Source organism: Pseudophryne corroboree, chromosome 8 (assembly GCF_028390025.1).
Source record: "Pseudophryne corroboree isolate aPseCor3 chromosome 8, aPseCor3.hap2, whole genome shotgun sequence".
Taxonomy (NCBI): Eukaryota; Metazoa; Chordata; class Amphibia; order Anura; family Myobatrachidae; genus Pseudophryne; species Pseudophryne corroboree.
The window spans coordinates 80,187,484-80,213,977 of record NC_086451.1 but is presented as its reverse complement, the minus strand read 5'-3'; the positions used below and the strand labels follow the sequence as shown (position 1 = coordinate 80,213,977).

Genomic DNA, 26,494 nt, shown 5'->3' with positions numbered 1-26,494 from the left:
GTGTCCGGTCTCCTGATGCAGAAATGTTTATATACCTTGTACTTGTCCTACATTATCTTGTACTGTAAGTCGCTGTTTTCTTGTTTTGCTCATTTGTTTATGTACTTTGTTAGGTTCTGCGGAACCCTTGTGGTGCCATATAAATAAATAATAATTAAATGGTCATATATGGGATACATAATATCCCATCTTTATACAAACACACAAATGTAATACACAAATATTCTAATCTACGGGTTTACATTTTTTTACGTGTTCTGCAATAAAAAAAAATCATCAGTAATATCAGGTCCAAAATATTTATAATGCTTGAGGTAAAATACAGAAGGGACGGCAAATGCCCAGTTTCTTGCACGATGTCTAAAATTCGGTGTTGTCTGCCAATTTGTGCACGAGCACACTTGGCACAGAATAATCTTTTGTAACCACAGGCTTCTCTGGCTGTTGGTGTAATACTTATTGTGCGTATGGCTGCAAGTTTTCATGTTGCAGTCACCACTCCCGCGATGCTGCCAATATTATTAAAGGGTGATGTTTCCCCGCTTACGCTGAATGATACAAAACAATCTTATCTAATCCTTTCCCCACACAGCAAAGCAGAGAGAGTAGGGACTGACCCCCTCAGGAGCACAGCGTTCTGCGGCCTGTGTCGGCGTGGCTTGGGGATGATCCTCCCGTACCTTCTTCTCCAGGCAGTCCGGTGACTCAGGCACGAAGCTGATGTTGATCTCCTCCACATCGGAACTGCTGGAACCGGCTGACGTGACGCTGACTGAGTCGGCCGTGTCGCCTCCGCAGAGGTGGGGGCTGCACTTTAGCTGGTCGAAGGACTTAGAGTGGGAACTAACGCTGGGGCAGGGCTCCGAGCTTGGAGGTTGACGACTGGTGAGACAAACAACAACCAGACAACAGGTCAATCAATGTTCCAGGTGTATTACAAAATGTCGGCTGGATGTGTGAATAGTGAGTAGTGTTGCCACAGGCTTAAACTTGGTACTGGAGATCTTGGTCTGCAAACTGAATGATAGATCCAAAACTATAAACCTTAGGTTGTGTTTCTTCCCCAGTAAAATGTGAAAATAGGAAAATGATCTCTAGATGTGCCACGGAGGTTTGGGGCTACTGGACTTTGTAAGTTGTGGTGGACCTCTTGAGGCACCATATAAAAGGGTGATAATAATAATACTCACTCGCTCCATCTCTTGATGATTCCTGTATTTTTCTTGGCTTTCAAAGTGTTGCTTGCAGATTCAGACAAAGGTTCGATCTCACAGGACAGGCTGTAGCTGCATGCAAGGAAACCATATAGATAAAAATATACCCTTTTATGACTGCATACCAGACTATGGTAGAACAGACTGCTTCTACAATATGACCATTATATAAGGCCGGTCAAGCATGGTCCACTGTGGTCTATTCTATGGTGACCTTCACTCCTCCCTGCCACTTACAATGTGCTGTACCAAAATGACTGAAACTGTGACAGGAGAGGGAGAATAATTCCTATCAGCCATGTTTCTACACTGATTTTAGGATGGAATGCAGAATGCAGAAGACTTGTGTCAGAAGACAGGAGATAAGAACCTCAAGGACTTCAGGGATTAGGCCCTTGCCTCATGTAAACACGTCAGTCCAGTCGGATTTTATGGCAAATTCGCCATGTCTACAGGGTTACTAGATGTACAATGATTGGTCAATCTGACAAAATTTGCTCATGTGACCCATGCAAATATAATGTTCCACATGCAAACACAAATGCTACACATCATCTGTTGTTACACAGCTCACAGAGCAGGGGGACAGAGACTCACCTCTCCGCCTCGCTTAGCCGCTCCACGCTGTGGAACCATTCAACAAATGAATCTTCTGGTATAAAACTGTAGTTGTTGCAGGCAGACTGAAGCAGCTTGATTTGGGCGATAACTTCAAACTCCTATAGAGGCACAATAATATAGACATACATACATTAACATAAGACTGTCTACTTGGAGCTACATAATATAGGAGATAGTGGGTCTGAGATAACAGGTGAACCTATCTAGATCAGTGATTCTCAAACTCGGTCCTCAGGACCCCAACACAGCTCATGTTTTACAGATCACCCAGCAGGTGCACAGGTGTATTCATTACTCACTGATACATTTTAAAAGATCCACAGGTGGGGCTGATTATTTCACTTGCAATTCCGTGAGGAGACCTGGAAAGCATGAACTGTTGGGGGTCCTGAGGACAGAGGGGCAGATGTATTAAGCCTGGAGAAGGCATAAAGAAGTGATAAAGCGGTGATAAGTGCAAGGTGATAATGCACCAGCCAACCAGCTCATAACGGTAAATTTACATATTGGAGCTGATTGGCTGGTGCGTTATCACCTTGCATTTATCACTGGTTTATCACTTCCTTATGTCTTCTCCAGGTTAATACATCTGCCCCAGAGTTTGAGAACCTGTGATCTAGATTTATATACGTAACACTGACCAAGATCAGATGTATATAGACTCATACAAAATTTTACTAATCATCTGTGTGGTGTATGTTATACTTCCTGGAGGGCTTTACATTTAACAGTAAAAATTCCACTATAACGTCCCATCAAATTAAGAGATCTAAATAAAGACATTTAATTATTGGGACAGGTGTATGAAAAAATGGTAACTTGTAATGTGTAATTAAATATCTCCATGGATAACAGATAATTAAATAGGGTACCAAAGACCGAAAACATTTTGAGACCCCTACCGATAAACTTTTCATACGCCAGTAAATTCCCGCAAGTAATATTACATTATTATTATTTTTTTATAAAATACAGTTAAAGCACTATGGAAATTATAATCTTATAATCATTTTGGGTACATGATCCACTCTAAATCTCGATGCCGAAGGCAAATGCCTCACTGCCCAGCCCTAATCCTTTATACTCCAAGGGGGTTAGAATTCAGATGAACACTAAAGGGGGTACACACGGAGAGATCCGTGTTTAAAATCTAATGCCCCCCAGCGCTATCGCCGGTGCTAGATTGAGCCTGCATGCAGGTTCAATCTAGCGGGTCGCTCACTTCATCGCTGTGTGTAGTGAGCGGCCCCCCGTCGTTGCCCCCCCCTCAGTTAGCACGTCGCGCTGTGCTGAGCGGGGGTGGGGGGGAGAGATGTGTGCTGAGCGGTCTGTGTTAAGATCGCTCAGCACACATCTCCCCAGTCAGTACCCCCCTTAAGAACTGCATATGTGCAGCAGATAGTACACACTCACCTTCCTTCTCTTCTCAAAGTTGATGAGTCCTCCCTGTACATACAAAAAACAAAGAACACATTAAAAAGCCACTAAAGGGTAACCCTACTTAACATTACCCGTGCCTAATTAATAGGATTATGATGTGCATCACAATTTACTCCTATAGCTTTTAATACTCGAAACAAGATGTTTGAAATCCGCAGTTGAAAAGTCAGGAATAAACTGCTGCTGCCCTTTATCAGAACAGATGAGAATAATTGTGTCTTTCTATATACTGCCTACCAGTAGGGAATAAACTATGTACAGAGTCCGTTCTCCACAAAAGATTTGTTAAATGGCAGCGATAGTGTGTTTCTGAGTCACTAACGTTTTTTTTTTGTTTTTTTTTGCAGGTACCAGGAGATTTTACTGTAAGTTATGGTACAGTAATCAGCAGGTTTTCAATAACTTTAACCACACGGCAGTTAAAAAGCAGAAAATTATACCTACATCTAAATAATCCTTCATTGCGGTGTCCAGCATCACCAGGTCAGTGAGAAAAGTGCCCAGGTAAGGAATAGTTCCCTGCATCACTCCCTGCAAACAAAAAAAACATAAATCTTAGCACTACCCCAACTCAACACTAGAGGGTGCAAGCATTACGGACAAAGGCCTTTCATTTCTATAGTAAACTCAACATATCACATGTGGTTTCGATCAGTAACTTTATTAATTTGGATTAATACATAAATAACGTGTCAGTGAAACAATGCTGGCCATCTGTTAATGTTTTACAAAGTCTCCAATACAGAATATTTTCAAGTGTTGGCAACCATGATCACCTACCATCTCTCTCTGCTGTTGTTGTCGCTTCTGGGCCCTCTTAGGGTTAATATCAAGGGTAGCAAATTTGGAAGTGCCCTCCTGAAAAGTAAAAGAAAGGAGAGGAGCATTAATGAGGAGTTAATGGCAAAAGAACTTGAGGCGGAGGGGTGTGGTATAAACTCCTGGTCTGCAGAGCTTGTATAAACTCCTGGTCTGCAGAGCTTGCCGATCACTAACAGATGGGCAGCCCAGAGCCTCTGGTTGCCTTCAGCCCCTGAACAACAAATAAGCCACCTCCTCCCACACACATTTCATCTGACAGAATTCCATAACCCCCAATGCAATCTAAACTATGTGTGAGCAATTGTCTTGTGGTTAGAGGAGCTTGGCAATGATATTTGGAATTCTTGTGGCCAATACCAACCAGAAATAGAAAACCGTTTACTACATAGCCCCAGCTGCATGACACTGACAAAAAGGTGCATTTTATATGTTGCAGGCAGCTGCCTCTGAGGTGTCGAACGGTAGTAGAGGAGAATTCTGGGAATGTGAGAGCTGATTGGTAGAATCCCGTGTGCCCACACGACAAGAGTCTGACATTTGGCAGCTTATGCATGAAAAGACATTTATAAAAAGGCCAGGGCAGTGTCGCGTTTTAATGGCACAGTCTAAAAGTCTATCGTCTCCAATAAGTAGGTATTAAAAACCTGGTCTGGAAGTGGATAAGAAGCGTCCTAGTCATCTGTACTGGGCTCTGACTGGAAAGAAGAGATAAGAGAGGGATTCCCTCATACTCCTACATGCAGCGTATCACTGACATGCACTGGCACACCCAGTCTGACACACAACGTGCACTTGGGCTGGTGTTTGCAGAAGGGTGTGTACTAGGGGTTCCCTCACTCAGAAGGGCAGTAACACAAGAACAGCTTGTGGAAATTACTGGCACGTACTCAGGCAGACCGTATCAGGGGTATACAGCACAGCTATGTATGAAGGAAGGAGATTAGTGGGGTGGGACATAAAAACATAAATGAACGTCCAACGAAATAAGATAGTAGACAGCTCTTTAAACACAGGGGCAACAACAACTATTCTCCCACACGTGCGTCCATTTAAAGATGGTGCCGATAGGAAAACAATCACGTGCATTGTGCAGATTTTATGGAAAGTTCAACGGTTTTTCTAATATACCTGGTGTCAAAACTCACTACCAAGTTCTGCGACCGGGTCACCAGCTACTTGTACGGAGACTTGATAAGGACAGCATACATGGTACAGTTTGTAGATACTGTATCCCCGGGATGTAGTTATGTGACCGGCGGTCAGGAGACCTACGGTCACAATACCGACCCCTACATCCTGCTCGCTCGAAATCCAGACAGTCGGCATGCCTACTAACAGGGACTATCCCCACTCATGGGTGTCCACGACACCCATAGAGTGGGAATAGAACCTGTGGTGAGCGCAGCTGCCACCGAGCCCGCAGCGTGGCGAGCGAAGTGAAACCTACATGGTGCTTTGTTGCGCTCGACCCCCCCCCGGCATTCTGCAGCCAGGATCCTGGCATCGGGATGCTGACCGCCGGGGATCCCGGCCGCCGGTAACACAACACCAACATATCACCAGCACGGAACATTCCCAGTCAGAGTAAGTGTATGTATGCAAACTGTGCCCCACTAGTAATGAGGCCCTACATGGCTACTTTTATAAACACCCACCTTAATTAACAGCTCGCGGCTTAACGAGTGGTTGTTCTCATCTGAAAAGATTTCAGACAGTTCCATGAATATCCGAAAGCTCTCCCTAAAACAAATAAGAATAGGTTACCCTACTGTGCAGAGCATCAATAGTGTAATGCAAACGATTACACACACATGAATAGTGTTAGGCCAGATCAGATATGTAGCCTCACCTGGATACCTCATCCCATGTTTTCTTCAGCCTGTGGATGACGTTGCACTGAAGAGCTGACAGAATGGCACGGAGGGACGAGAAGTTCTTGAGAATGCGACATTCCTACAGACAGAGAGAGAGTCTGGTTCACAAGACAGTTTAATGGCCCCAGAGCAGACATTTCCCATATAGAGTTGGCGAAAGAAGGTGAAGGGCCACCTGTGAAACATACCCTGGCCACGTCTATCCAGCGCTCCACCACCTTCGCCCTCTGCTGGGGCTTCAGTGACCGGTCGCTTAGGCACGTGGATATGACGCAGTTGGTGACGCTGTTGAACTGGGAGACGGTGGCTCGTATCGTCGGTGCCAGGTGTTCTTTGCCCTTCTTATCCCTTTGGGACCAGATACATCCCAGGCAGTGATACGGCACCACTTTCTTAAAGAGATCCTAGGACAGAAGATGACACGAGAGTGTTAGGAAAGGCCCAGAACCATAGCTGCTTAAAAGGGAAATCATCATGAAAAAAAAAATGTATTCAATAATTTAAAATGCCCAACTTTCCTCACAAGCGGTAAGAAAAATGTAGAAGCTATTAAACAAATATAATACTGTAATGTTGACGATACAGCCTGAAGCGGTTCGGAAATTCTACACCGTGGATATTTTGTGGTCTGCACCAATATACCTAAGTGATGTCACTACCTCCTATTGAATGGATAGACGAGACACTGTCCATCTCCACTATGTATGGGAAATGCTTCCAACTTAAATTGTCAACACATCACTCCTTGCAGATTGCATAAGCAGAGAAAACTTAAATGTGGAATACAAAAAATAAGTTGTGGAATCAACTCTTTATGAGACTGGTATAGAAAGGCTCAATGGGGGGGGAAAGGGATTTTTAAAGACTGCACTTTATGAAAGTGCTACCAAAGCAAAATGTTTTTCCGTGACATCAAGCACCAACTTTTCCACTAAACAGCCGCTGTAATGTATGACAAGCATGGATTTGCAGGTCAGTCAGTGGTCAGTGTGGGGATACACTATCTGGTGAGAGAAGTCACATGGACCAGGGGGGGCCCCTCTTCCCTATACCTCTGAAGTGACCCATTTTGCACCTTCCCTTGAAATGGAATCCACAGGTGCTCTTCTGAATCCAATCAAACACAAACATGCCACATGTAATACAAGGTCCCCTCACTGGGACGACTAAATGAAGGCATAACAGAGGCTAAATGGAGCAATGCTTTAAGAGAAAAACAAGTGATGTGGTCCTCTCTTAGTTTCAGCCACGTGCATTTTCCACAGGCCCAACTACGTGGGCGCAGCCGCAAAGCTCAGGCAATATGTGGCACCTTAAGATTTACCTTGGTTCACAAGCGCAAATACACACCAGAACCACATAGGGTCTGCACATTCTGCCATTTGTAAACAACCCTTAGTGTCATCCAGAGGAACACAAACAAAAGGGCAAAGGTTGTGCACAGACTGGAGGCAGCCATTTTGTGAGCTGAACCAATTTAATAATCTGTAGAAGCTATTCTAGAGTGTGAAGAGGACACTACACTATAATAGCGTTTGGACAAAGAATTAAGGGAAGGATGGGGGTTTGTGTCAAGTACTCACAGCGTCCATGACTGTAAACTGTTCTGCCACCATATCCTGCCGAAATGACAGGAAGTCCGGCTTCCCCTCCAGGAGAGAGCTTTCATCCAGAAGTCGCAACGTGCAGCTTGTGTGATCCACGACTATCAGACAAGACAGAAGGAGAATGTCAGTCACAGGGTTCTGGACTGCCACGATTCAGCTCTTATAGACCCATGCTGATGGGCTCAATCTACCACCAAGATGCAGCTAAGATACATATAATAGTGTGTGAGAAAGCAATGGACAGACACTTTACTTGTGAAGAAGCAGTCGCCATCTTCACCGCTTACAGCCATCTCTGTAATGCTCAATCAACTCACCATCTTGATCCAACTCGCTAATTTGCTGCCGCTGGAACTGGGTCAATAGATTGCGAGCTCTGCGTTCCAGGTCTGAGCCTGGGATGTTGTGCCGAACATATGCGATAAGTTGCTTCAAACACACGTAATCCGGTGCTTGGCGGAAATCCTCTGAATACTGATCCAGCCACGCTCCCAAGATGGACGAGATGGTGCTGTTGGAGGAAGTGAATCAAAACAAATATAAGGACTTTGCAGACCAGACGAATATTATTATCCCTCACAATACACAAGTGTGATATGGAACAAAGAAAGGTGGTTTATTGGCAACATAGTCTACACTGGTGATGATACACCTCATAACAGGACGTAATAAGAGAATGACATAGAGATATATATATATATATCTCTCTATCTGTGGAGGGCACTGGGATGATTGCTTTGAATTAAAATGTTTGTGCTGCCTGCTGTGAAGATTAGATATAGAATTTTTTCACTTTCTCCTAGTTGGTTTACCTGTGACATATTAATAGACTGTGTCTGTTTAATAAATACACAGCCTTAGGTAGCCAGACAGTTATACAATTAGTCAGCTTGAGAGGGGGCTTTTCAGGGCAATGTCTGGATCAGACTGCCCCCCTCCTCCCCATACACACATTCCCCCCCTTCTCCCCACCCCCCTCCCCTTCCGTGTCTCCTCTTTGATCTTGCAGAAGGGGAGATTCTACGGACCTGTTGGGGGGAGGAAATCAGCCGCCTGGTTACTTATAAAAGAAAATAAATCAATCTAAAAATACTAATTTTTCTTTCCGGTCTGGAAAGTTACAAACATTTAATTTCTCTATTAGAAAAAAAAAAAAAAAAAAGTTTATTTTGCGTATTGCAAAAGACAAAAGAAAACACTGGCACATGTAGTGAAGGTCTGAAAGCTTTTATAAGTAGTGTAATAAGACCTGCGGATTGTGCTATATAATCCATCCCATGTAACGCCCTCTCAATTTAATTATAGTATGCAACAAACAAAGCGGCCTGAAAGTTCCAGAAAAATAAACTAAACTTCTATCCAAGTAAAAGGAAAAAAAAATATTGATTTAAGGCGTGAAATAGCCTACATAACATTATAAGAGTAAAGGAATAGTTATCATTGTGCCATTTTGCTACAGGAGAGGAAAATTATTATTCTGAATGCAAAAACAAAGCGAAGAGTGGAAAAAAAAACAAGGTTCCCCCGCCCGCCTGATAACACCACCCTTCATTTCACGTGATGTGCTCTAAGATGTGTGCACGCTCGGCCAGAAAAGGAGTGTTTGTGAATGTGACCCAATCTCCTGTAGTAGAGGAGCACCTTCTGTTTTTGAGTGTCTGCCAAATGGAGAGAAGTCAATTATCAGGTGGAAACGCAGCTGCACATAGAAGATCAAACTTACTTCTTCAGTTCTAGACGATCGTCAACCGTGTTATGGGAGTGTTCGCCATTAAGCTGAGGGTGGAGACGCCAAAACCTAAAAAAAAAAAAAAAAAAAAAGAAGAAAAAAAAATTATATTTTTTTTATCTTATAATGTTTCGCTGTTTTCCTTATTGCATCCTACATGTACCATCCCGCTCATTTTTTTTAATTTTTTTTTTTATAGTAAGAATTTCAAAAGGATTAGTTACGTAAGCAGTCTAGAGATGGACAGTATAATGCTCTTCTCAATCTATCCCTTAAAAAGGTTTCCACCTTCAGATAACCTGTTGGCTTTCACACGCCTTCTTGAAGCTTTTAATAGACACACATATCAAACTGTTCTGTGGTTGTTTAGGGGGCCCATACAGCTACGATTAATTGTGGCAAGTTGCCATTCTCCCGATGCCTGGTTCAGGGGACTGGCAAAACATGCTGGAAATCCTTAATTTGCCCATTCCAACCCAAAAATTATCAGATTTCACGAGACGGGGGATCACAGTGAACTTACTTGTTCAGTAACAGGTCTAGCACTTGCTTAGTGGTAGCGAAGGCCCGATAAGTGCATAGGAAGATGGTGACGTAAGTAGAGTCATTGCCTTTGAATGCGGAGACCAGGTATTCCACCAGCTTCTCCAGAGTCCCAGCCTTGATGGTTCGTACCTTGCATGTCTCATAAAGGCTCAATGCCGATTCATTCTCAAACTGTGGTGGGGATAAAAAAAAACAAAAAAACAGTTCAGCGCAGTCCAAAATGTTACTTATTGAATTACTGGAAGGTCTGCCATAGGAATGAGCTAGGACCAGATAGAGAAGGCAAAGCTGGTAAAGAGGCAGAAGATGTGGTTAGATGACAAGCGGTTGGGTTAGACTAGCATGAACAAATGTGTTGTATTGTGCAATGTGCCCGAGTGTCATAACATGGTTTCAGCCCATTCGTTAGTTGTAAAAATTATTCTAAAACATTTTATTAAAATATTATTAGAATATTTTTATTCAATAAAAAACACTTTCAATCAAGACTTCAGCATGAAATTACCTGTAAAATGTTCAGAAACATGTGAGAAAATGACGTTAGCAACATTTGTAGCCAAGGTTGGAAAAAAAAATTATAGTGAAGTCTATAGTTTGTTTCCTTGGTTATTGCTGTTGCTAAGAAAGGTCAGTTATTCACAACCTGTAATACAGTAACAACAGTGTGTTTCTGAGGCTCAAGCGGGTAATTCCAGGCATAGGTACAATTTTAAATAAAAAATCATTCTAACAATATTTTTGAGAGGAATTGTTCTCTAAGATTCAATATATATCTAGGGATTTTTTTTTATGCATTTAGGTCTGGATTAATAGTTTCTGGCACAGTACACAAAAACTTGTAATTGCATTCTTAAATACATGCCATTTGCCATGTTAAAACACACAGAAATATGCTGGACATTACATTTTATGTAAGCAAACAAACAGATCGAGGTACACGGGACAGCACTCCTCTACTTTTGCAAAATAAAGGGGGTCATTTTGAGTTGTTCGCTCGTTGCCGATTTTCGCAACGGAGCAATTAAGGCAAAAAATAAGAATTTACTTACCGATAATTCTATTTCTCGGAGTCCGTAGTGGATGCTGGGGTTCCTGAAAGGACCATGGGGAATAGCGGCTCCGCAGGAGACAGGGCACAAAAAAGTAAAGCTTTTACCAGATCAGGTGGTGTGCACTGGCTCCTCCCCCTATGACCCTCCTCCAGACTCCAGTTAGGTACTGTGCCCGGACGAGCGTACACAATAAGGGAGGCAATTTGAATCCCGGGTAAGACTCATACCAGCCACACCAATCACACCGTACAACTTGTGATCTAAACCCAGTTAACAGTATGATAACAGAAAGAGCCTCTTAAAGATGGCTCCTTAACAATATAACCCGAATTTGTTAACAATAACTATGTACAGTATTGCAGATAATCCGCACTTGGGATGGGCGCCCAAGCATCCACTACGGACTCCGAGAAATAGAATTATCGGTAAGTAAATTCTTATTTTCTCTATCGTCCTAAGTGGATGCTGGGGTTCCTGAAAGGACCATGGGGATTATACCAAAGCTCCCAAACGGGCGGGAGAGTGCGGATGACTCTGCAGCACCGAATGAGAGAATTCCAAGTCCTCTTTTGCCAGGGTATCAAATTTGTAGAATTTTACAAACGTGTTTTCCCCCGACCACGTAGCTGCTCGGCAGAATTGTAATGCCGAGACCCCTCGGGCAGCCGCCCAAGATGAGCCCACCTTCCTTGTGGAATGGGCCTTAACAGATTTAGGCTGTGGCAGGCCTGCCACAGAATGAGCAAGTTGAATTGTGTTACAAATCCAACGAGCAATCGTCTGCTTAGAAGCAGGGGCACCCAACTTGTTGGGTGCATATAGTATCAACAGCGAGTCAGATTTTCTGACTTCAGCCGTCCTTGAAATGTATATTTTTAAGACTCTGACAACGTCCAACAACTTGGAGTCCTCCAAGTCGCCAGTGGCCGCAGGCACCACAATAGGTTGGTTCAGGTGAAACGCTGATACCACCTTAGGGAGAAAATGCGGACGAGTCCTCAGTTCTGCCCTATCCGAATGGAAGATTAGATAAGGGCTTTTATAAGATAAAGCCGCCAATTCAGATACTCTCCTGGCGGAAGCCAGGGCCAGTAACATAGTCACTTTCCATGTGAGATATTTAAAATCCACCTTTTTCAATGGTTCAAACCAATGGGATTTGAGGAAATCTAAAACTACATTTAGATCCCACGGTGCCACCGGAGGCACCACAGGAGGCTGTATATGCAGTACTCCTTTAACAAAAGTCTGTACCTCAGGAACTGAGGCCAATTCTTTTTGGAAGAATATTGACAGGGCCGAAATTTGAACCTTAATAGATCTCAATTTGAGACCCATAGACAATCCTGATTGTAGGAAATGTAGGAAACGACCCAGTTGAAATTCCTCCGTCGGAACACTCCGATCCTCGCACCACGCGACATATTTTCGCCAAATGCGGTGATAATGTTTCGCGGTGACTTCCTTCCTTGCCTTAATCAAGGTAGGAATGACTTCTTCTGGAATGCCTTTCCCTTTTAGGATCTGGCGTTCAACCGCCATGCCGTCAAACGCAGCCGCGGTAAGTCTTGAAAGAGACAGGGACCCTGTTGTAGCAGGTCCCTTCTCAGAAGTAGAGGGCACGGGTCGTCCGTGACCAACTCTTGAAGTTCCGGGTACCAAGTCCTTCTTGGCCAATCCGGAGCCACTAGTATTGTTCTTACTCCTCCTCACCGTATAATCTTCAATACCTTTGGTATGAGAGGCAGAGGAGGAAACACATATACTGATTTGTACACCCAAGGTGTTACCAGTGCGTCCACAGCTATTGCCTGTGGATCTCTTGACCTGGCGCAATACTTGTCCAGTTTCTTGTTGAGGCGAGACGCCATCATGTCTACCATTGGTCTTTCCCAACAGTTTATTAGCATGTGGAAGACTTCTGGATGAAGACCCCCCTCTCCCGGGTGAATATCGTGTCTGCTGAGGAAGTCTGCTTCCCAGTTGTCCACGCCCGGGAAGAACACTGCTGACAGTGCTATTACGTGATTCTCCGCCCAGCGAAGAATCTTGGCAGCTTCTGCCATTGCACTCCTGCTTCTTGTGCCGCCCTGTCTGTTTACATGGGCGACCGCCGTGATGTTGTCCGACTGAATCAACACCGGTTTTCCTTGCAGGAGTGGTTCCGCCTGGCTTAGAGCATTTTAGATTGCTCTTAGTACCAGAATGTTTATGTGAAGAGACTTTTCCAGGTTCGTCCATACCCCCTGGAAGTTTCTTCCTTGTGTGACTGCTCCCCAACCTCTCAGGCTGGCGTCCGTGGTCACCAGGATCAAATCCGGTATGCCGAATCTGCGGCCCTCCAATAGATGAGCCTTTTGCAACCACCACAGAAGATATACCCTTGTCCTTGGCGACAGGGTTATTCGCAGGTGCATCTGAGGATGCGACCCTGACCATTTGTCCAACAGATCCCTTTGGAAAATTCTTGCATGGAATCTGCCGAATGGAATTGCTTCGTAAAAAGCCACCATTTTTCCCAGGACTCTTGTGTACAGACACCTTTCCTGGTTTTAGGAGGTTCCTGACAGGTCGGATAACTCCTTGGCTTTTTCCTCGGGAAGAAAAACCTTTTTCTGAACCGTGTCCAGAATCATCCCTAGGAACAGCAGACGTATCGTCGGAAAACAGCTGCGATTCTTGGAATATTTAGAATCCAGTCGTGCCGTCAAAGAACTACTTTAGATAGTGCTCTTCCGACCTCCAACTGTTCTCTGGAACTTGCCCTTTTTAGGTCGTGCAAGTAAGGGATAATTTAGATGCCTTTTTTCTTTGAAGAAACATCTTTTCGGCCATTACCTTGGTAAAAAGGCCCGGGGTGCCGTGGATAATTCAAACGGCATCGTCTGAAACTGATATTGACAGTTCTGTACCACGAACCAGAGGTACCCTTGATGAGAAGGACAAAATTTGGACATGGAGGTAATCCTTGATGTCCAGGGACACCATATAGTCCCCTTTTTTCCGGTTCGCTATCACTGCTCTGAGTGACTTTATCTCGATTTGAACCTTTTATGTAAGTGTTCAAAACATTTTAGATTTAGACTATGTGTCACCAAGCCGTCTGGCTTCAGTACCACAATATAGTGTGGAAAAATAATACCCTTTTCCTTGTCGTAGGAGGGGTACTTTGATTATCACCTGCTGGATATACAGCTTGTGAATTGTTTCCAATGCTGCCTCCCTGTCGGAGGGAGCCGTTGGTAAAGCAGACTTCAGGAACCTGCGAGGAGAAGATGTCTCGACTCTCCAATCTTTACCCCTGGGATAATACTCGTACGATCTAGGGGTCAACTTGCGAGTGATCCCACTGCGCCCTGAGACTCTTGAGACTACCCCCCCACCTTGAGTCCGCTTGCACGGCCCCAGCGTCATGCTGAGGACTTGGCAGACGCGGTGGAGGGCTTCTTTTCCTGGGAAAGGGCTGCCTGCTGCAGTCTACTTCCCTTACCTCTATGTCTGGGCAGATATGACTGGCCTTTTGCCTGCATGCCCTCATGGGAAAGGAAAGATTGAGGCTGAAAAGACGGTGTCTTTTTTAGCTGAGATGTAACTTGGGGTAAAAAAGGTTGGATTTCCCAGCTGTTGCTGTGGTCCCCAGGTCCGATGGACCGACCCCCAAATAACTCCTTCCCTTTATACAGCAATACTTCCATCTGCCGTATGGGATCTGTATCACCTGACCACTGTCGTGTCCCTGACATCTTCTGGGAGATATGGACAACGCACTTATCTTGATGCCAGAGAGCAAATATCCCTCTGTGCATCTCACATACATATATATAGAATGCATCCTATTAAATGCTCTACATGAATAAAATATTTTCAGTCAGGGAATCCGACCAAGCCAACCCAGCACTGCATCTCCAGGCTGATGGCGATCGCTGGTCGCAGTATAACCACCGTATGTGTGTATATACTTTTTAGGATATTTTTCCAGCTTCCTATCAGCTGGCTCCTTGAGGGCGGCCGTATCTGGAGACGGTAACGCCACTTGATAAGCGTGTGAGCGCCTTATCACCCTAAGGGGTGTTTCCCAACGTACCCTAATTTCTGGCGGGAAAGGGTATAACGCCAATATTTGCTATCGGGGTAACCCTACGCATCATCACACACTTCATTTTATTTTATCTGATTCAGGAAAAACTACAGGTAGTTTTTTCACTCCCACATAATACCCTTTCTTGTGGTACTTGTAGTATCAGAAACACGTAACACCTCCTTCATTGCCCTTAACGTGTGGCCCTAATGAGAAATACGTTTGTTTATTCACCGTCGACACTGTATTCAGTGTCCGTGTCTGTGTCTGTGTCGACCGACTGAGGTAAATGTTTTTAAAACCCCTGACGGTGTTTCTGAGACGCCTGGACCGGTCCTAATAGATTGTCGGCCGTCTCATGTCGTCAACCGACCTTGCAGCGTGTTGACATTCTCACGTAATTCTCTAAATAAGCCATCCATTCCGGTGTCGACTCCCTAGAGAGTGACATCACCATTACAGGCAATTTCTCCGCCTCCTCACCAACATCGTCCTCATACATGTCGACACACACGTACCGACACACAGCACACACACCGGGAATGCTCTGACAGAGGACAGGACCCACTAGCCCTTTGGGGAGACAGAGGGAGAGTCTGCCAGCACACACCAAAAACGCTATAATTATATAGGGACAACCTTATATAAGTGTTTCTCCCTTATAGCATCTTTTATATATATATATACAATATCGCCAAAATCAGTGCCCCCCCTCTCTGTTTTAACCCTGTTTCTGTAGTGCAGTGCAGGGGAGAGCCTGGGAGCCTTCTCTCCAGCTTTTCTGTGAGAGAAAATGGCGCTGTGTGCTGAGGAGATAGGCCCCGCCCCTTTTTCGGCGGGCTCGTCTCCCGCTATTTTTGAAGTTAGGCAGGGGTTAAATATCTCCATATAGCCTCTGTGGGCTATATGTGAGGTATTTTTTGCCTCTAATAAGGTTTTTATTTGCCTCTCAGAGCGCCCCCCCCAGCGCTCTGCACCCTCAGTGACTGTTGTGTGAAGTGTGCTGAGAGGAAAATGGCGCACAGCTGCAGTGCTGTGCGCTACCTTTATGAAGACTCAGGAGTCTTCAGCCGCCGATTTTGGACCTCTTCTCTCTTCAGCGTCTGCAAGGGGGCCGGCGGCGCGGCTCCGGTGACCATCCAGGCTGTACCTGTGATCGTCCCTCTGGAGCTAGTGTCCAGTAGCCAAGCAGCAAATCCACTCTGCACGCAGGTGAGTTCACTACTTCTCCCCTAAGTCCCTCGTTGCAGTGATCCTGTTGCCAGCAGGACTCACTGTAAAGTAAAAAACCTAAGCTAAACTTTCTCTAAGCAGCTCTTTAGGAGAGCCACCTAGATTGCACCCTTCTCGTTCGGGCACAAAATCTAACTGGAGTCTGGAGGAGGGTCATAGGGGGAGGAGCCAGTGCACACCACCTGATCTGGTAAAAGCTTTACTTTTTTGTGCCCTGTCTCCTGCGGAGCCGCTATTCCCCATGGTCCTTTCAGGAACCCCAGCATCCACTTAGGACGATAGAGAAATGCACATGCGCATGGTACGCAGCGCGCATGCGCTAAGTATTTTAGCACAAAACTTTGTAGATTTACTCACGTCCGAACAAAGAATTTTCATCGTTGAAGTGATCGGAGTGTGATTGACCGGAAGTGGGTGTTTCTGGGCAGAAACGGACCGTTTTCTGGGAGTGTGCGGAAAAACGCAGGCGTGCCAGGATAAAACGCGGGAGTGTCTGGAGAAACGGGGTAGTGGCTGGCCGAACGCAGGGTGCATTTGTGACGTCAAACCAGGAACGAAACGGGCTGAGCTGATCGCAGTATAGGAGTAAGTCTCGAGCTACTCAGAAACTGCTAAGAATTATTTATTCGCAATTCTGCTAATCTTTCGTTCGCTATTCTGCTAAGCTAAGATACACTCCCAGAGGGCGGCGGCCTAGCGTGTGCACTGCTGCTAAAAGCAGCTAGCGAGCGAACAACTCGGAAATAGGGCCAAAGATATGAAGGACTCTCCCAAATCTGCAAGGGCATCCATATTCTGTGATTGGATCCACAAGTTAAGAACTGATCTTCAGGTTCCTTTCAAACTGTGGGGGAAATGTTTCAAACCTTCTAAAGAAAGGAGAAGTGGACAAATGGAGTAGTTGCCCACAAACAACCATTCATTATTTTATAGAATGTACTTGATTAATAAAGGCAAGAAGTTGATAGGTTGCTATTGGCAACGGCTTCACTGGTCCACTTATCCACACTTTACAAAGTTTGATGCATTCCACCCTGTATTTCTACAGCTGATCACGCACTACATCTCATACCACTCTCTGCTGGCAATGCATACTGGGAGTTGTAGCTCAACCGATGGAGTGCCACATGTTGTGTGCCATTGTTCTAGACTTTTCTGATTTTCTACAGGATATGATAAGGGTCACAGTCTTCCATCCTTAATGTCATATTTCTAAAACGCTGAATGTGCAAATCACTGAAATTATATCATTCTATTCCTTTGGGATGCAAAGGAATTTCAGGGCTGTACATAGTTCATATCCCTGCAGCTAGAATAGTGTTAATGCGTGTTTAAACTTCCTTTCCTAAGTTACCTTTCCGTTCCGAGGTTCTATAAACTAAACTGTTTCCCCCAGAGACTAGCGGGGCCACTGTTCTCAACGGGTTTCATGTTACTGTAAGGACTTGGCTGACCTCAGTTTGGCCAGCCAATTTCCCCACCACACCCAGTCTCTGATATGGACCCTGTCTAGCAGCGGTAAGAATAACAAAAGCAGTCTCCACCTCAGTTCATCCAAACATGGGGGCCTTTCAGTCATGTTGCTGCTGCTGCAAATTACACAGCCTACTGGCAAAATAGGTTTCACCAGAGCACAGTGGCGGAAGCCATTTTGTGGGCTGAAAAGTGAAAACTATAAATTTGCGAGAATGCAACCTAACAACAATGTCTTAACACTGTGTAGCCGGTGGCCATTTTGTGAGACAAACAAATGTTTAAATGTGATCACTATGGGGGGGGGGGGGGGGGGGGGGGGGAGTTCAATTAAATGCGATATTAAATAGCACAGGGACTAAGTTCCCGAAGCTATTCAATTAGCCGCATCACCCTTGGCACTTGAGTCACAAGGTGCAGGTCATCGCGCCTATAGAATGTCGCTGTAGAAAGCATTCTCCAACTTAAGTGCTGGGTGCGATGCTGTTAGCGCGGGCGGTAAACCCACAACTCACATTGCAGCACCAGTTTTGTTGGATTTCTGCTCGGAGCTCAGGAGGGTGCAAGCAGAAATTTTCTAAACATGAGTTAATAGCGTGGCTATTTGATTAGCTCTGGGCACTCATTCCAACGCTATTCAATAGTGCTTTTAACCGAATCCCCCTCCTATGAGCCGTTTCTTGCCTCGATGATGTTGTGGACAGTTTATGTTCTCAAAAATATTCATTCAGCCTACAAAAAATGGCGGCCTCAATATTTGTAGGTGATGGATACAATTTCCCAAAGTCCTGATTTGTATTCCACAGCCACTTTCTGACAGGCAGATGTTTGAGACAGCAGTGCATAGCAGACAAGCATCAGTGGGACGTATAAATGGCTTCAATTAAAGAGTGACAGGACATTAGCACAGACAAAGTTAGAAGAGTGTTAATTAGTAGAAGCTGTTGTATCAGCTGAAGGCAAAGCCAGGGTGAGCCACAATGGCTGCTGGGAGGAATGAGAAGATGGACATTACTGTGTGTGGAAGCGTATATACACACTGCAGCTCCTATCATTTCCATGCCTGGTAGAATTCTTCAGGCAGAATGATGGAATATTTTTTATTAACAGTTACTTATATATACTCTAAGTATGCCACTGGGAAGTAAGTTTCACTCTCAGCCAGACGTACTGCATACCCTGGTATGTATATTTATCGTTATTCTTTATGTTATATAATTAGTCATGCATAAAGCAGTGTGGATGTACTGTAAATGTATAACAAGCATGGTGTCAGGGATCCTCTTGCTTTTTTATATAGCAAAGGAATGAAAACAAAGCGGTAAGGAGAGACCGGAGATGGCAGACCGTAAATGGGGGTGGTTCGTCACTGCCCTTCCCTGTCTGCACTGACCACAAGCAATAAAATTATCACCATTTACGCAGAATCCAATAGGTACTCTCATCCCCCCACCGTCCCGATATTGCTCTATCCCGGTCTTCCTCACCGTGGTATCACGGGGTCCGGCAAGCCCGCCTTCCGCAGTGCCCATGGGAGACGGAACCCTGCTTACCCCCAGCCATCGCTGCCCCTTGTTGGCCGTGTGGTGAAGCTGCACTTTGCGAAGGGAAATGCTGTAGATAACGCCGTCATCGACCTCTTCTCCGATCTCCTGCGCGGAGCTCTGCAAGGAGAGAGAGAAGACAAGAGGTTAATCATCGATATCCTTTTGATAATGTCAAGAACATATTTTTTGCAATTATGCACAGGTAACAAAGATAAAAAGGTGTTGTATCCCTTAGCAACCAGACATGTTAGAATATGATCAATTACTGCGGATTACAGCACAGTTTAGTGTATAGTTACCATTGCACCCGCTTTTATTTCTGGTTCTATGAAGCAACCCCTACTGTAATTGTTTGCGGTGACATTTTCTGTAGCACCACACAATGCTTACAAGGCCTGCCTGTCCTGTTTAGAAGCCGTCTTGCCACCAGAGCAGCTTCCTTAACGGATGCCATAATAACCTTCGCTCGCTATGTAATTGGATACACAGACTCTGGGATAATGACACCCACCACTACGTATCCATAGCAGCTGCCAGTCACCAGATGGCACATGAAATAATAAACAAAATACGATTACCCTATAAACCTGTTAGGGGATTAAATGGCTTTTTACCATCCGCGCAAGAAATTCAAAGGAGGCATTTTTAACATTTATGTTTTAGGAAAGCCCTTCCCCAAATAAACCTAGCTGATCGCCTCAAAAATGTAGAACCGGGGATCATGGAAATTGCAGCGGATATGGGAATGGGGCTCCGGTCTTGAGGTCGACACTGTCTAATCCACGTGGACTACAGTTAAGAACGGTAACCTGTGCCAAGTGCAGCGGTAGCAGAGCGAGGCACCTTGCCCAAAGTTTGCGCGCCATGCGAGGGGACATTGGGGGTAATTCTGAGTTGATCGCAGCAGGATTTTTGTTAGCAGTTGGGCAAAACCATGTGCACTGCAGGGGAGGCAGATATAACATGTGCAGAGAGAGTTAGATTTGGGTGGGGTGTGTTCAATCTGCAATCTAAATTGCAGTGTAAAAATAAAGCAGCAAGGCTACCTCCCACTTGCCTGCACCTCTTGTCATCTGTCTGTCGCCCCTCCCCACTAGATTGTTAGCTCTTCAGAGCAGGGTCCTCTTTCCTCTTGTTATCTAAGCCCTCGTCTCGACACATTTCACTCGCAGTTCTTCCCTACTCAACGACCATCTTTATCCTGCTAGTAAAGGCTCATCTCCATCTATGGCCACCAGCCTCCAGTAGTACGATGATCACTCCATCGATACTTACATCTTAGCTGTATTATGTCTTGAGAACGTGTGGTGCTCTGTTACCTGTACTCTATTTCTGTTATTTATTTACTGTAATGCTATGTTTTGTCTCCCTGTACTGTCCTTTGTACGGCGCTGCGAAACACATGTGGCGCCTTATAAATAAAATGTAATAATAATAATAATAATAATAATAATATTTACCCTGCACAGAAACAAAATAACCCACCCAAATCTAACTCTCTCTGCACTTGTTATATCTGCCTTCCCTGCAGTGCACATGGTTTTGCCCAATTGCTAACAAAAATCCTGCTGCGATCAACTCTGAATTACCCCCATGGTGCACTAATTGGGGTTCCTGGTCACTGTACGGAGAAAACGACACCGAAAAAGTAAAAAAAAACAAAAACTTATGTCGACCAATAGTGGTCGACCTAAGTCTAATCTACCTAACATACCACACCCATGGGAATGTATTGAAGTGTCCAGCAAGGAGTAGCAAGCTTTGGTACAATTCCCACGTCACTCAGCAGCCTTAAATATCCCATAATGCATCACAATTGCTCAGCTGCACCAGGACTGGTAAAACCAAACTGTGAGGTTTTGATAACAAGCACTACAAAACATATAGGTAGATTGCAAGCTCTTAGGTGCAGAGTCTGCCGCCAGGATCCCGACAGCCGGCAAATTGGTTGCATCCCGTAGTAATGACCCTTTCACATGGCAATGTTAAATAGGAAGAAAATGTAAACTATAATGCACTTTGGGGTATATTCAATTGAAGTAAAAAACTGCCGTCTGTCGAAAAGACGGCAGTTTTCGACTTTTTAAGGTTGAATCCTGATTCAACCTATTCAATATATTCCTACATTTTTCGACAAGTCGATGAATTAGACTTGTCGAAAAGCACGTGGATCGGCAGAATAGCTACAGACAGGTTTTGGCCCCCTTTTCGACCATCTCAGTCCAACATCAAAATGATGTCGGACTGAGATGCAGACCCAGAGGAGGAGAGGGGCCCCCCTCTCCTCCTCTGGGTCTGCATGGATGTCACTCAACCGCCCGACCTCACTGCATGGATGTCACTCAACCGCCCGACCTCACGGCAGCTTACACCCGGCTCCAGCACGCTGCTGGAGCCGGGTGGAAGCTGCCGTGAGGTCGGGCGGCTGAGTGACATCCTGCTGCAGCGCTACTGTAGTGCTGATCTTCCCTGCATGCCCGCCGGCTGTCCCCCAGCTGGTCTCCCCGTGGCTCACCCCCCTTCTCCTCCTCTGCGTCCCATCTAAATTCGACTTGAAAAAGTCGAATCAAGATGGGATTGAATAGGGGTTGTCGGATCCATTCCGACAAATACATGTTGGAATGGATCCGACTTTAATTGAATATACCCCTTTATGTAGTTATAAAAAAATATAAAACAAGTTAGATAGCAGATCAGTGGGGCAGATGTATTAAGCCTGGAGAAATGATAAAGCAGTGATAAGTACAAGGTTATAATACTCCAGCCAATCAACTCCAATATGTAAATTAACAGTTGGGAGCCGATTGGCTGGTGCATTATCACCGTCTACTTATCACTGCTTTATCATTTCTTCATGCTTAATACATCTGCCCCATTATTTCTTGCACAACCTACGCTTTACATAGTAAATACATAATTTATGCCCTCGTCCATTCCCAATTGCCCCCGTCAGAGGTAGAACACAGAGCCAGGTGAAAATGGAGATCATACCTACAATCTGCATACCTGTAAAACAACATACAATGAGAGCAGGGGAACCTTCCCTCCTTCTACCTATGAATGCATAGGATACAATGTAATGACCACTCCCCTGTCTGCACCCACAGACCAACCCTTATTCCACCTGGACACTCATTCTAGGAAATGCTCCACACAATATACAAGCTTTGCCCGTTCTGCATATACTGTATACATACATTACATACACCAGTGCCTGACTGCTCCTCATTTTTATTATAACCCTATCATCAAACCTCTCTGCCCCATCAATAATGCAGATACAGCAATTCCACAAGATTAATATGACTAAAAAAAGCCTCCTATATATTATGCATTTAATTACAGATGTGCAGCATAGCATGGCGGTATGCTGCCATACAACGATACATTTTCAGATGGCACTAACTTGCTCTCTATGGAGAGTGTTCATGGAGCGGAATCCATTTAGAGCCTTCCGCCTCCTACAGCTCTCACTGAGAATATGCGTGTCCTACGACTGGGCACACTTCCGTCCTACAGCTCTCACTGAGAATATGCGTGTCCTACGACTGGGCACACTTCCGGCACGTAAGCCAGCAGTATAAAGTTTTGCTGCTGCCATTAGCAGCAAAAGTATAGCTATTAAGATTTGCCAGGGTAGCTGGTTATAAAACAGCTGTCCTGGCAGGAGAGCATTGATAAATCGTACCAAAATGTGTCCCCAAATCGCAGCTACTAGAAACAATAAAGATTATTTTCGCTGCATTTCTATTAACAGTCAAGTGTAGACTGAACCAATACTGCTGACAAAGCAGCATGCCAATTCACTAGGAACTAGGGACATAGTTGAGGTGAAAGGTCCTGGTGAAGTTACTGCCTCATTCTCAAAATGGCTGCCTCCACTATATTATTGCAGTGGGTATACTTTTATATCACACTATTGTATTTTGAGCAGACGTCTCCACAGCAGCTGTAGGCCTGGCTGAACTCTGGTAATGAATGTGTTAAAGTTATTCAAAACCCAATCTTCCTTCCCCATTCTTCCCCAGTCACATGGTTTGGGGCTTTTTTTGCACATTCAAGAAACTCTGTAAAACTTCCTCTATTGTCAGTCATGATACTTAGAACTAAGATAACCCCCGAAGGCTGCCCATGAACTTGCGTGATCCTGATTTCACGGAAAGTGCAAGTTAAACCTAACAATGGTCACTCAGTATGACACGTGACTGATGGCCCAATCATAAAAACCGTATCACAGACCATCTTGTCAATCTCATTTAATGTACATATCATATACAGGTTGACCAAGTGCAACTTATTGATACAATTTAAAAAAAACTGCATTTCGCTGTGGCTGCCAATGCACTAGATGTCACTAGCAAACCTATAAAGTGCTACACAAAATATAACAAAGATAAAAAACAACTGTAAGCATTTGCAGAGTGACAACATTTTAGCAGGGTTGCACATTATACATACAATATGATCGCCAGGATTATAAAGTGCTGCAAATATCTGTTTAAACAGCGAGTTCTGATGTCTCCGCTTCAGTGTTCTAGTCCTAAAGGGGTTTTCCACTTCATCTAGTATTGAGTGGCTCATCCTCCTCCCCCGTCCCTCACCAATTACTTTTGAATCAGTAACCAGCTGTCATTTACATTTGCACTGTCCCATCTCTCCTGCACCTGAGGAATCTGAGCAGTATCCAAGGGGACTGGCAGAGGCTCCCTTGACGTGCCAGTTTGCAGACCATGGAAAATTCAACCGATGCGGGAGGTCTCAGATAGAAAGTCCTATCATGAGATTTAGAAAGTGTAAAACATAAAAATTTTCCTTGGATTCACAAATGTAAATATCCTTGAGGTCACACTGGGACACACAGATGCCACACAAGCATGCAAATACAATTCCTTTATTTCCGATCGGCCGATACACAAAATACTGTAAATACAATTGTGTGTCATGTCTAGTCAAATGGCAGGAAGGATGCATACCCTTCTTCCTGTTTCACCATAATATACATGTATATTCAGCGACGTTACCATATGCGGTTATATACGTCGTCTGCAAGCAGTGGTGACTTGTTCAGATGCCGCCTATAAAAAATGCATTCGTTTCTAAAGTGACAGAAGGTTTATATAATACACAAATTCTAAAACTTCTTGCATAAGATAAATGGTGCTCCAACCAATCCGCTCCAAACTGTCATGTGTTTGCAAAATGACAGTTGGGAGCTGATTGGCTGAAAACACATTTATCAAACGCAACAAGTTTTAAAACTTGTTGCTTGTGATAAACCTCTTTCATAAAGCAGATAACGCACTTCATACTCCATAATAACACACTTCATAAAACACGCATGTGTTAGAGCAGATTGTGCCCATGGTGTTGCTATGTACAGTGTGTGGAACAAAATGTACATTTTTGTAATATATGGTTCCTCATTTTATCGCTGATTAGTTATTTATAAAATATACTGTTCTAATTTAAGATACTGCTGGGCAAACAGATGTTTCCAAATGAGAGAGAGAGAGAGAGAGAGAGAGAGAGAGAGAGAGAGAGAGAGAGAGAGAGAGAGAGAGAGAGAGAGAGAGAGTTAGAGGATATGGATAGTTAGGGATATACAGTACAGTAGGCCAGGCAGGTCACTAAAGGTGAAACAAGAGTCAGTAAAGTCATAAAGAAATAAGGGGGACATGTACTAAGCAGTGATAAAAGTGGAGAAGTGAGCCAGTGGAGAAGTGGTCTATGGCAACCAATCAGCTGCTCTGTATACTTTTATAGTATGCAATTTATAAATGTTACGTCAATGCAGATTGGTTGCCATGGGCAACTTCTCCACTGGCTCGCTTCTCCAATTTTATCACTGCTCAGTACATCTTATCCTTAATGAATCTAATGTACTTGAAAATAAAAATAAAAATTATACAATTTTAAAATATTGGACCTGATTCTTAATCACATGCAACACAGAACATACCTGCATCAAGTGATTATTTTTGCAGACTGCGCACGCGGCACTCTTGGGTGTTCAGCTGAAGTTCTTTGAATGCCAAGGGGACGCCTATTTCAGTCGTACTGCCTGCACCTAACATGGGGTAGGTGTAAGCACCAATCCGTGATGGCCGCTGCTCAAGCGTACACACGGCGGCTGAGGTGCGACTCAGAATATAGGGGGATACTCACATCAGACATCCATTCGTGGCCAGTGTTCGGAATTGTGTGCAGCTTCAAATTAGAACAATTGTATTCAGCTCTAGAGCTCTTAGAAAATCAGCTTATTTACTGTCCAGTAACTAAGGACACATTATGACAGTGTATATACACTGTGACCCTCTTTAACTACAACTCACGGAGGATGGCAGAGCACTGCTGCGGGTTGTAATCCAACAAGAGCCCTGTGAACCATATGAACAGGTGTAAGCAGCTTTCTGCATGAGGCTTTGACACATCCAACAATCTGACCTGGCAACACGCTGTATGCAAACACAATTTACACCACAGGCTCTTCACCCTATAGCAAACACAGCACCTGCTGCATAAACCCAACCACAGCAACAATCTCTCACTGCTGGGGCTGACAGGTACAGTATGGATGTGTGACTCCCCTCCACCTCTGCTGTACGGACACGTTTCACACTGTAGAAGGAAACCAATATATTTCCACGCACGTTTCACACTGTATAAGGAAACCAATATATTTCCACTTTTAACAAAAATTACATAACCTCATTAAAAAAAAAACCCTGCATTTGCATAACCTCCTCTCACAAAGAAAGGTTGCCACAGAAACAGAGAACACAGAAATCTATTAAGGTAAAAATATGTTTATTTTCGCCTCAGAGACAATAGACCCCCCCTAAAGTTTTTTTTTTAATCATTATTTAAGTTTTTATTGAAAGAGAATACACAATATCAAATACTAGGATATCTTTTAAAGGTCATGAATGAGCAACATTGTAAGAAGGATATATAAAAGGTGATGGATACCCCAAGGCGTGGAAGGCGGAGGTGGCGAATAAGCCAGAGACAGGTCTGCCAACATTTAAAATAGTTCCCAGCAGGGACAACTATCTAAAACCAGGGTGAGTTGACCAGTGAACATCATTTAATCATTTTTGCCATCTGGTTACTCATATTGTGGATTTTTCTATCAGCTGGACGGCGGCCATTGAGGCGTGATTCGGAGACCAATAGCAAGTCCTTGAACTTCTCTGTGCAAGAGTTAAATTCAAAACATTGGGTGAATGGAAGCCCCTCAGACACTTCGGATACCCCC

General features: G+C 44.3%; 1 protein-coding gene across 9 annotated transcripts in view; it reads right to left on the bottom strand.

Moving 5' to 3' along the window:
* The window catches only part of RALGDS (ral guanine nucleotide dissociation stimulator), a 270,581-nt gene that overhangs the window by 7,528 nt on the left and 236,559 nt on the right, over positions 1-26,494 (bottom strand). For 6 of the 9 annotated variants that reach the window (XM_063936742.1, XM_063936743.1, XM_063936744.1 and 3 more), the window contains exons 2-15: positions 19,177-19,353; positions 9,831-10,024; positions 9,302-9,376; positions 7,896-8,089; positions 7,555-7,676; positions 6,160-6,375; positions 5,947-6,050; positions 5,753-5,837; positions 4,056-4,133; positions 3,720-3,806; positions 3,249-3,281; positions 1,812-1,933; positions 1,191-1,286; positions 618-882 (exon numbers count right to left, since the gene is read on the bottom strand). In XM_063936742.1, coding sequence (XP_063792812.1) covers positions 618-882; positions 1,191-1,286; positions 1,812-1,933; positions 3,249-3,281; positions 3,720-3,806; positions 4,056-4,133; positions 5,753-5,837; positions 5,947-6,050; positions 6,160-6,375; positions 7,555-7,676; positions 7,896-8,089; positions 9,302-9,376; positions 9,831-10,024; positions 19,177-19,353 — 1,848 coding nt within the window. The remainder of the gene's footprint in view (positions 1-617; positions 883-1,190; positions 1,287-1,811; positions 1,934-3,248; positions 3,282-3,719; positions 3,807-4,055; positions 4,134-5,752; positions 5,838-5,946; positions 6,051-6,159; positions 6,376-7,554; positions 7,677-7,895; positions 8,090-9,301; positions 9,377-9,830; positions 10,025-19,176; positions 19,354-26,494) is intronic. The other 3 variants (XM_063936738.1, XM_063936739.1, XM_063936745.1) reach the window with 3 other exon arrangements.